Source organism: Elephantulus edwardii, unplaced genomic scaffold, assembly GCF_000299155.1.
Source record: "Elephantulus edwardii isolate Elephantulus edwardi_28Jun2011 unplaced genomic scaffold, EleEdw1.0 scaffold00038, whole genome shotgun sequence".
Lineage (NCBI taxonomy): Eukaryota > Metazoa > Chordata > Mammalia > Macroscelidea > Macroscelididae > Elephantulus > Elephantulus edwardii.
Genome location: NW_006399788.1, coordinates 16,564,974 through 16,576,934, shown reverse-complemented (window position 1 = coordinate 16,576,934; position 11,961 = coordinate 16,564,974). Strand labels below are relative to the sequence as shown.

At 39.6% G+C, this 11,961-nt stretch overlaps 1 protein-coding gene across 1 annotated transcript in view; it reads left to right on the top strand.

Annotated features, from left to right (window-relative positions):
- The window catches only part of FBXO16 (F-box protein 16), a 57,747-nt gene extending 48,588 nt beyond the window's left edge, over positions 1 to 9,159 (top strand). The window contains exons 6-7 of the mRNA XM_006884930.1: positions 8,645 to 8,735; positions 9,058 to 9,159. Coding sequence (XP_006884992.1) covers positions 8,645 to 8,735; positions 9,058 to 9,159 — 193 coding nt within the window. The remainder of the gene's footprint in view (positions 1 to 8,644; positions 8,736 to 9,057) is intronic.
- The last annotated feature ends 2,802 nt before the right edge of the window (positions 9,160 to 11,961 follow it).

Here is an 11,961-nt window from a genome sequence, read left to right as displayed (position 1 = left end):
CACCCCGTTTGCTCCTCTCCTTCAAACGCAAAAGAAAAACTCCCTCATTGGTAAGCAATCCCCCACACACATTCCCCAACCCCCAAATAGAATCCACTTTGCAACCCTCATTCCGTACTCTTACGATAAACATAATGCCCTAAAATAAAAAATATTCTCTCCCCCAAAGACTTCAATGCCATAAACATATTTCGTAATCAGGAAAATCTTATGGAAGAGATCAATGGGACAGGTTGTCCATGTGGCAAATCACTGAATTTAGAACTTGATAGAACTGAAGTGGAGTAAACATTGGGTGAGGAGATTCAGCAGATTGGACTTATTGAACATTGAAAAGAAAAGAAATGTTGAAGAAAGAAATAATGAGGAAGAATGCCAATTTTTTTTTTCTTAAAGTTGAAAGATTGGCAGAAGTTTTTTCCTAAACTAAATTGAGACTTCAGATACTTTAAAACATGGACCCAAATGCTAATCACTTTTCCAAAATTGGAATGAAGGTTTAGAAAACAGTGTGATGGAGGAACAATTGAAGTCTTTGAATTGTGGTTTTGGGGAATAATAATGAATATACCATGGCCTGCCAAAAAAACAAATCTGTCCCAAAAGCAGTACATGTAGAGTCCTCCTTAGAAGCAGGGGATGGTGAAACTTCTCACATACGTAGGGCATGTTATCAGGCAGGAAGGGCCAGTGCTTGGAGAGGGACATCATGCTTGGAAAACCAGAAGGTCAGCAAAAAAGAGGAAGATTCTCAACATGATAATTGACACAGTGACTGCAACTATCAACTTAAGCCCAACACATTATGAAGATGGCACAAGTAGGGAAGGAAGGGTTTCTTCCTTTTGGACATGGAGTCTGTGAGTTAATACTGACTTGGTGATACCTAACAGCAACAACCACCTGTTTATAAATCTGACAGAAAATTTTGATACAGAATGTATAGTCGAATTCGTTGGGTCTTCCCTAAAATGCTTGCATTACAGAAGTGGACTGGAGTAATTGTGATATGGGTATACCTTTACCTAACTTGAAATGCTTCCTATAGTTAAAGGACATTAACTGTTCTTAGGAAATTAACACTAGGCCATCCAGGGGGCTCTGGTGACCTAGTGGTAAGGAGCTGTGCTACCATACCAAAGGCATGCAGTTTGAATCTTACAACTGCTCTTCGGGAGAAAGATGAGTAGTCTTGTCCCGTGAGATTAAACTGCTTCTGAAAACTCACTGAAGGATCAGCCATGAGTTGGCTCCAACCTGATGGTACACAACAATACAACCTAGCTGAAGCAAAGAAAAATTAAAGGGTTTTAGGACATGGTGGCTCAAAAGAGACTCATCCTAGATGGTGGTGGGGTGAAGTACAACCCCAACCATGGCCTCTTGAACAAGTGGCAGGCCCTGTATTCATGACAACCTTGGTTAGCACTGCCCTGTGTACATATAAATTGAACTTCCTGGCCCCCCCCAAAAAATTGTCAAGGATTTTTTTCACTAATTTAGTTGTTTCCTTAATTATCAGGTCCTCTTTTAGTGTCTATTGCTTATCAACTTGCTTGAGCCACTCCAATGCCCAGGAGTAAGAGAGGCGGAGCTCTTGGTCTACTAGGCACAATTTCTGAAGCGGATAATTGAGATCCAAATTCAGAGAACAGACCCTAAATTGGGAATCTAAGGCAGCCGGTTGGTAAACTGACCCAGTCGGATGTAGAATCTGTTGGGAAATTCTGTCAGATTGCTGACAGGAAAGACAATAAAGTTAAGATTGATCAAGTGAAATTGGACAAAACTGTATCTCACTTCATGAATGTAGAGCTGTCAATTTATTTGCAGCCACCTTCTTTGGCCCACAGATACAAAAGAGCTGAAGGGGTAAGGTGGCCTCTTAAGGATCAGATTTTTTTTTTTTGGTTGAGTCAAATTTTATTTTTTAGAATGTACAGTTTGGTTGAACCTGTTTATGCATCTTCTCCAGCAGCTGGAGCATCGCCACCTTTGGTGTTTCTGGTGTAAATCACTTGAGCTCTGTTTTGAAACCAGCTTGATAAGCCCTTTACTTAGAAGCTCCTGAAGGGCTGCCCTGGCCAGGGAACCCCGAATCTTCAGTCTCTCTGAGACAACAGCTGGTGTTATAAGCTTATAGTTGGGAACTTCTTAAAGTGTGCGTTTGGCGTGTGTGTGTAAGAGGAATGGTTTGCGCACACATGTGTGCATCTCCATGCATACAGGCTCACACACAAGCATATGGAGAAAGCAAATAGAACAGAATGTTACTGATCACTGAACTGAAATAGTGGATATGGATAATCCATGTGGATAACCACTGCACTGTGCTTTTAGCTTTCCGTATGTTTGAAATTTCTGTGTGCTGACACTCATCTTTACATTCTAACTTGAGAGCTAGTAATTTTTCTTAACTAGATTTGATCAAGGAAGCCCTAGTGACACTATAGTTAGTTTTTGGATGTTCACGAAATGCCCAGAAGTTCAAATTTTAAGAAGTCTAGCTTTTGTCCTTGTGTTGCTGTACTGTTTCCTGTTCCTGATCATAATACATAGAAATCCTACTTACATAACCATATCTTAGAGGTTTATGTTTAATCTTTGTACTTAAAAATAGAAGAAAATACCTCTTTCTCTCATATAAACGTGTGTGTGTGTGTGTGTGTGTGTGTGTGTGTGTGTGTGTGTGTCTCAAACAAGCAAATTCATTGCCAGTGAATCAGTGCTAAGTCATAGCATTCCCTCCTCGGGGTTTCTGAAGCCTTAAATCATAACGGGAGGAAACTGCCATCTTTCTCCCACAGAGCAATTGGTAAATTCAAACTGCAGGAAGTCTTTTGGTTAACATCACAATTTGCCATGTGTTATGCTGCCAGAGCTGTGGGTGTCTGTGTGAGTGTGAGTGGTGAGTGTGTGTGTGTCTGTGTGAGTGTGAGCATGTCTGTGTACACATATAAATATAAATGTGTGTTTGTATATACACACATATATAGATATTTATTTATTTTAATTTTTTAATTGATATTTTAATGAAAGTTTACAGAAAACTGGGATTTCCATTCATTCATTGTTGCACAGTTTCCTCCCTACTCCCCCCAGTTTGTTTTTCTCTTTAACATTTTTCTTTCATTGTTGCACAATTTCTTCCTTTCCTTCCACCCCCAAGTCCACTTTGTTATGCACCTCTTATTCTGGACTCTTGTCATGCCCTAATCATGTATTTCTTTTAGATAGTTCTTTCCCTCATAGATTTAAATGCATTATTTACCTGCTCTTTTCTTAGTTTCCTCCCAGCCCTCATGTCAATCCTATTTTATAACAGTGGCATTATGCAGTATTTGTCCCTTTGTGACTGAAATATTTCACTCCGCATGTGGGATAGACTCAAGAACAATTTTTGGTTCTTGTGGATTTGTTTTCAGTTTGGATTTGCATGTATGTACCTGATGGTCTGTTCCACGGTTATCACCTGGACTAGTTTTCACAGTTGATATTAAGCTTTTTCAATAATTCTTTGTACACATGTAATAAATATGATTCCTGAGAAAGTCCATCTGGTGAGGTCCATGTATATAGTCACCTTTTGTGATTTTTATAAAAGATATTTGCAATGAGTAAACAATTGCTTACACAAAACTCTATCCTTCTATCTCCACTCTCATTTCTGTCACCATGTCGATGTTTTCCAATTCCCGATCCTTCTTTATTTGCAACTTTTGCATTCCAGTCACCAGTTGTTATTATCATTAATGAATCTCGGTTGCATGTTTGACCTATTTCAGAGTGTAAAATTTGGCAGAAATTTATTTTTTTTAAGGATTTCCAGTCATTCATTGTTGCACTTTTCTCCCAACCTCCCCTCCCCCCTAATTAACTCTTCTTGAAAAGAAAGAAAAACTCTTTCATTGTTATGCAATCTTTCTCCCCAAGTCCACTCCACTATGCAGCCTTCACTCTGGACTTCTGTAATAACAAGAATACCCATTCATATATCCCTTTTAAATACTTCTCTCCCTCATCTGTTTCAATGTAATAGACATCATTTCTCCCATCCTTTTCTGTCTTCCCTCAGTGATGTCAGTCCCGTTTTACAACAGTGGCCCTATGCAATATTTGTCCTTTTGTGACTGAGATATTTCACTCAGTATCAACGGTGTCTCTCTGGAGACTAAGGTGCGCCTGATACAGACCATGGTATTTGCAATCGCTTGTTATGCATCAGAGAGTTGGACAATGACTAGGGAGGACAGAAGGAGAGTGGATGCTTTTGATCTGTGGTGCTGGAGAAGGGTACTGAATGTACCATGGACTGCCAGGAAAACAAACAGATTCATCTTGGAGAGGATTAAACCAAGCTACTCCTTGGAGGCAAGGATTCTGGGGCTTCGTCTGACATACTTTGGACACGATGCAAGGAGGGATGGGTCCTTGGAGAGGGACATCATGCTTGGGAGGGTGGAGGGACAGCGCAGGAGGGGAAGACCCTCTATGAGATGGATTGATTCGGTGACTGGGGTAATCGGGATGGGTGTGTCAGAGGCAGTGCGGTTGGCGCAGGATAGAGCAGGGTTTAGGGCTGTTGTGCATAGGGTCGGTATGAGTCGAAAACGACTCGACGGCACATAACAACAACAACAACATAATGTCCTCCAGGGTCATCCATTTTGCATAATATTTCATTATTTCCTTGGGCAGAAATCTTCTAATTCCTCCTCTTTAGCTCTAGTTGTGGCTATATATATTTGAGTGATAGTGGTATTACCAAGTCTTCCTTGTATGAATATAGATAATATCCTGTCACAATATTGTATTTCAGGATGGATCTAGAAATTGTTTCTTTGACTATAAATGTGACCCCATTTTCCCTCACTTTTTTATTGCCAGTATAGTAGATCATATGATTATCTGATTCAAAATGGCCCATGTCAATCCTTCTCAGCTCACCAATGCCTAATATTTCAATACTAGAATACTAAGAACCTCATAAACAAAGATGATATGAGCTATGTGATAATATCAAGAATATTGCCCATCAAGAAAGCAAAAGTTCATTACAAAGACAAAGAAGAAAGAAAAGACTGAGGTGGATGTCAGTAAAAACTCTGAATATTGCACTAGAACTTCAAGAAGTCAAAGGAAAGAAATCAAGAAGTTAAAGAGTTCAACAGAAGATTTCAAAGGGCAGCTCATGAAGACAAGGCAAAGTCTTTTATAATGTAATGTATTTTATAATATTTAGAAATGTAGAGAGCTCTGGTGGACTAGTGGCAAGAAGCTGCACTGCAGTCCTGAAGGCATGTGGTTTGATTCCACCAGATGCTCTGCTGGTGAAAGAGGGGCAATCTCCTCCTGTGCTAGTCGTATCCAATTTGGCGGCATTCAAGTAAAATAAATAAATAAAATGTAAAAAAAAAAGTGCCAAGAGCGGAAGTCAGAAAATCAAAAGGGAAGAACTTGCTTGACATTTCTTAAGCTCAAGGAGCTAAAGAACAAGTTCAAGCCTCAAGTTGCCATCTTAAAGATGCTATGGACAGAAGAGTGAATGATCCAGGAAGCATCAAAAGAAGATGGAAGGAATACACAGTTCCTTACAAAATAAATACATACATGCATACATACATATATACATACTTTAGCTGACACAGAACTGTTTCAGGAAGTAGCAAATGATCAAGAACCATTGATGATAAAGGAAGAACTTCTCGCAGCTCTGAAAGAATTGACAAATATGAGGCCCCAGGAATCAATGGAATAACAATGAACATATTTCAACAAACAGATTCAGCCCTGGATGTGCTCATTGGGTTGTGCCAAGAAATCTGGAGAATTGACTGGAAGAGGTCCATATTTAGTCCTATTCCAAAAAGAAGGTGGAAAGTATCCAATAATGTCACTAATACCACATGTAATCAAAATTTTGCTGAAGATTCCAAAAAGTAATAGAACAGCACCTAACAGAGAACTGCCAGAGAAATACAGGCTGGGTTTAAAAAAGGCCACGACACTAGGGATATCATAGCCAATGTCAAATGGATTTTTGCTGAAATGGAAAAGTAACAGAAGGATGGAATTTGACCATGTAGCTCACCACAAGTTGTGGCTAACATTGAGAAGAATAGAAATTCCAGAACGCTTGATTGTGCTTGTGCGAAACCTTTTCCTATACCAAGAAGCTGTTGTACAAGCATAGCAAGAAAACATTGCAGCGTTCAAAATTACGAAGGGAGTATGCCAGGGATGTAATCTTTCTCTGTACCTTTTTCACTCTATATGCAGAACAGGTCATTGGGGAGCTGCACTTTATGAAGAAGAATGTGACATCAGGATTGGAGAAAAACTCATCAACAACCTGCATTATGCAGATGATACCAGCCTTGCTCTCTGAAACTGAGGAGGACCTGAACCATTTGCCATTGAAGGTCAAGGACTGAAGTCTTCGATATGGATTGTACGTCAACATCAAGAAAACAAATATTTCCCTCTCTAGGCCAACTGGCAGCATCATGATAGATGGAGAAAAGATTGAGATTGCTAACAATTTCATCTTGCTCGCCACAATCTACAGACTCGTGGCCCACCAGTCAGGAAATCAAATGAGTTGCTTCAAAAGCAAATCAAAAGAGAGGGACTTCTCCAGAGTGCTGAAAAGCAATTATGTCAGTCTAGAGACTATAGTACACCTGGTGTACTATGGTTTTCTCAATTACTTGCTATGCATCTGAGAGCTGGACAGTGACTAAGGATGACAGAAAAATAACCGATGCCTTTGAGTTGTGGTGTTGGAGAAAAATATTGAACAAACCATGAACTGCCAAGAAAACAAACAATTATTTCCTAGAGAAGGTGAAACCAGGTTGCTTTCTGGAGGCAAGGATTTGAAGCTCCATGTCACATACTTTGGACATGTTACTAAGAGGGGTTAGTCCTTGGAGAAGGACATCATACTTCGAAGGGTAGAAGGTCTGTTCAGAAGATCAGGAAGACCCTGAATGAGAGACTGACAAAGTAACTGTGGCAATGGGAGCAGATATGTCAAAGACATAGAATAGGGCAGGGTTCAGGGCTATTGTTCAAAGGATCACTATGAGTCATACTTAATACCACCCAACAACAACAACAACTGTGTGTGTGTGTGTGTGTGTGTAAAACCCATAACAGTCAATTCAACCTGAACCCTGCCCTATCCTGCTCCATCTCCATCATCTCTGATGCACTAGAGCCCATTGCTAAATTCACTATGTCAGTCCATCCCATTAGGTGTCTTCCCCTCCTTTGCTGACCCTCCATCTTCCCAAGCATGATGTCCCTTTCCGAGGAATAGCCTCACCTAGCTACATGTCCAAATTATGAAAGATGAAACATTGCCGTTATAACTTCAAGGGAGCATTCTTGCTGCACTTTTTCCAAGACATTTCTGTTTGCTTTTTTGGCTGTCCATGGGATATTCAATACTCTTCTCCTGCACCACAATTCAAAGCCATCAATTCTTCTATAATCCTTATTCATTGTCCAGCTCTCTGATGCACAGAAGGTGATTGAGAACACCACACCCTGAATAGGTTCAATTTAGTTTTCAAACTGACATCATTGCTCTTCACCATTTTGAGAGGTCCCTGACAACAGACTTGCTCAGTGCAGTATTTCTCCTGATTTTCTGACTGCTGGTACCAAGGGTGTCAGTTATTGATCCAACCAAGATTAAATCTTTGACAGCTTCAAACCTTTCTCAGTCTGTCATAATATTGATTGTTGGTCCTATAGTGAGGACCTTTGTTTTCTTGATGTTGAGACATAATCCAAGGCAGCAAGCCTTTCATATTCTCTTCACTTTCAGTGAACAAAGTTGTGTTATCTGCATAACACAAGTTGTTGATGAGTCTTCCTTCAATCCTCATGCCACATTCTTCTTTATAGAATGTAGCTTGATGAATTATTTGCTCAGCATACAGATTGAATAGCTATAGAGAAAGGACGCTACCCTGACACACATCTTTCCAGATTTTAAACCATGCAGTGTTCCCTTGCTACATGCGGACAATGACAACAGCTTCTTAGTCTGGGTATAGCTTCCATGAGTGCAGTAAAGTGTTCTAGGATTCCCATTCGTCTCATATTAGCCATAGTTTGTTATTATCCACACAGTTAAATACTTTTTCATAGTGAGTAAAATACAAATAGACATTCTTCTGGTATTCTCAGCTTTCAACCTGTATCCAACTGACATCCACAATGATATCCCTGGTGCACCCACATATTTTTTTCCATACATATATTTTTAATCTCTTAAGTGATGGTGGTTGTTCTTGTTAAGTGCCATTGAGTCAACTACTACTCATAGTGATCCTATGAATAAATAAATGATAGCACACAAAATAACTTTCTTTTCAGGTAACAGTATATCCTAGATTACTGTACTATCATCTATAGACATATTCACCTTCTGGAACTCTTTGAGTTGATGTGCCAGAGTTTATTTGACAAGTTTTCTATTACTAGATATTTAGGCTATTTCTAAAATAAACGATCTTTAAAGTCAGAGAGACAACAGTATCAAATAAAATAGCTGTACAAACAACCAAATTGCAAGAGGAAAGACCCACATGCACGATTTGTAGTTTTTACAATGCTCTTCTATTTACAGACGGAAAAAAAAGGATGATCTCACTCGACAAACACATGAGAAGAAAAAGAAATTACAGGACAGATCTAAGCTAAGAAAAGCTCAGTCACTGGTAAGTATTGCTTATAAAATGTTTACTGCCATAAAGTTAATGCAGTTCTCTGGGTTTCTGATCCTCCTTATGAAATTGAATTTGTGTTTTTGAATCACAGTCATCAAATAATGATTTAAATTTTGGCCTTAAGACTAATGACCAGCTCTGTTACCAAAGAAGCCCTTTATTTAGTCTCTCTGTGCTTTGTTTGTTGTTGTTGTTTCTTTCTCTCTCTTTTTAAAAGACTTGTTGGAAATACATGTTTTAAACTATAAATGAAAATGTAATATAAAGGGAATAGTACTATCATTGGTTCTTTTTTCTGTAGTGATTCTTTTAGGGAGTGAGGGGGGACTCCCTACCAGAAATTGCTTCTCTGCAGAGTGCAAGTTCTAATGAATGTAATGCTTTCTCTAGTTCTCTTGCTGTCAATGGAAAATGAGTGTAAAAGTGCATTTCATATAACTTCAAAAATAATAACGAAGGGATTTTTCTTTCTCTAATTAAAAAAATTTGCTAATTGGCTATGTAATAAAGTCAGTAATTGTGGCTAAGTAGTATTGTCATTTCATGGGAGTTTCCTGAATTGTGGTTTAGTGTACCAAGGGATCCTTCCAGCCATGTGAGTCTTTGAAGCAAAGTACACGACTTTGGGTCAGTAGTAAGGATTTGGGGAAAAAGCAGAGGGTACACACCCAGGGAAAATTGCTATAAAATGAATATCATTTGCAAGAGAAGTAAGTGTACTCACAAGTAAATCATGTTTATAGCTCTGCTTTAAAGTCTTGTTACTTTCTATTTAAATTACTTTCAAGTGTTATGTTCTGAAAGAGAGATGGTCTTTTTAAAGTAAGGCAGTCTAAATGCTGGGGACCAATTTTGTTGGACTAGATGAGGCATATCATAGGTGAGTGAATGAACAGATGCACAGGGAATAAGACCACTTATAGCAAAGCAGTAAACTTGTCGCTGAAACCACTAATTGAGAAAAATAACTTTATGAGGCTTATCATGCAGGCTGTTATGGTATGCTTCTGCCTTGTTCCTCACCCCTGCTCCGCTCAGAACAAAAGAGAAAGCAGGGGAAGGACAAGGAATTTGGAGTACAATAAAAGTTAGTGATGATACTTACTTACACATTATCAGCACAATAAAAAACAAAATCAAAGGCTAAACAGAAACCATCCCTGTGGGCTTTTGTCATTAACCATCTGTCAAATACCAGGAAAGCTTAAGTTGAGATATTCATTACACATTTATAAGTTATGCCAATTGAGGCTTAAAGAGAAACCAGGGTAAATTAAGCAGTGATAGTAACTAAATCTTAATAAATGAAGTACCCGATTATATCTATTTATATTGGTTTTTTAAATGTCCTAATTGTAGTTATTATTTTTGTTTAATGGTTTATTTAATGTTTAATGATAAAAAGCATAAGACATAATTGTTAGTTGCTATCAAGTCCCCTGTAACTCATAGTGACTCTGTCAACAACAGACCTGAACCTATCCAGTACCATCCTCACACTCTATATATAAAGAGACCTTTGTCCTGGTAATGCTGCCAGTGATAAACCTGTTTGTGATCAGACAGTGTGGCAAAGGCCCCTTCTCCATGGTGGCAGTTTGCCGTCAGTGTGGGCCACCAACCTCAGAGGAAACAGGCCACCTCCTGAATGATGCAAGAAAATGATGAAAATGAAAAAATAATTGGATGTGCAGTCTGAAAGAAGAGGAAATAGATAACGAGGAAATTTAATTAGGGGGCCTCTGGTGGCTCAGTAATAAGGAATTGTGCTGCCAATGCAAACGTCCACAGTTTGAATCCACCAGCTGCTTTGCAAGAGAAAGATGGGTAGTCTCTTCTCATGTAATTTTTTACTGCCTCTGAAAACCCACTTGAGGGTCAGCTATGGGTAGGTTCTAACTTAACGTGTTCAACAACAGAACCAAAGTCCCTAGGGAAGCACTGATGGCCTGCTGGTAAGGAGTAGTGCTGCCAATCCGAAGGCATTTGGTTAGAATCCACTGGCTGCTCTGCAGGAGAAGGATGGACAATCGCCTCTCATGAGACTTACTGCCTTTGAAAACCTGCTGGAGGGTCAGCTGTGAGTCATTACAGCATATAGCATCATCACCAACAAAGATGTCTAGAAGTGCAAATGCCTTGTGCTCTATTGCTAACCCAAAGGGTAGTGGTTCAAACTGGTAGGTCTCTGCACTGGACATAAGGCCAAGGACTCAAGGAAGGGACCAAAGAAAGAAATGAAGCTAAAGAAGCTTTATTAAGGGGTCTCCCAGGCAGGATTCCTTGGTGTGCAGAGAGAAACAGGCAGAGGGACAGACCAGGGAAATACCATGCCCTAAAGTGGATTAGGGCAGGTTTTATAGTTTTATAGGGAGGGTCTTTAGACAGGGAAGGGAGGGACATTCCACTGTGGTTTAGCCAGGTGGGTGGTCTTCTAGGGAGGGAAGGGAGGGGCACTCCATGGTAGTTTAGGCTGTTCACTCACTTTGTTGACATGTTGATATTCCTTGAATCCTTTGGCAGCAGGAAAACACCTGGAAATCTACTTCTGTTAAAATTACAGCCTGTGGAGCCTGCTCTGTAATAGATAGAATAGACAAGCACCAGAACAGACTCTACAGCACCTAAGTACTGTGCCATCAAGGAAGACTTTAAGAAAATCAAGAAAAAAAACCAAAACAAAACAGGAAGCATATGAAACATTGTTGTTGTTAGGTATCATCGTATGACACTGTGAAAAACAGACCTAAATCCTGTCCTATACTTTGCCAACCTCACTATTTCTGATAAACTTGAGTCCATTGCTCCTGTCACCTTGTCAGTCACCTCAGTGGGGGTCAGGTATGTCTTTAAAAAGGTACAGCCTGAGTGCTTCTTGAAGGCACGGATGACAAGGCTTTGTCTCCCATACTTTGAGCATGTTGCTAGGAGAGGCTATTTCTTGGAAAAGGATATCATATTTAGAAATGTGGAGGGTCAAAGAGAGGAAAAACCCCATTAAGATCTGAAATTTGTTGTTTCGTGCTGTTAGGTTGACTACAACTCATGATCCTATGCATAATGGCCCTGAACTCTGAAATATGCCAATCTCACTGTCTCTGACACACCTACTCCTATTACCCCAGTCACTGAGTCAATTCCTAGTATCCAGGGTCTTCCTCTCCTGCACTGTCCTTCCACTCTTCAAAGCATGATGTCCTTCTCCAGTGACCAGCCC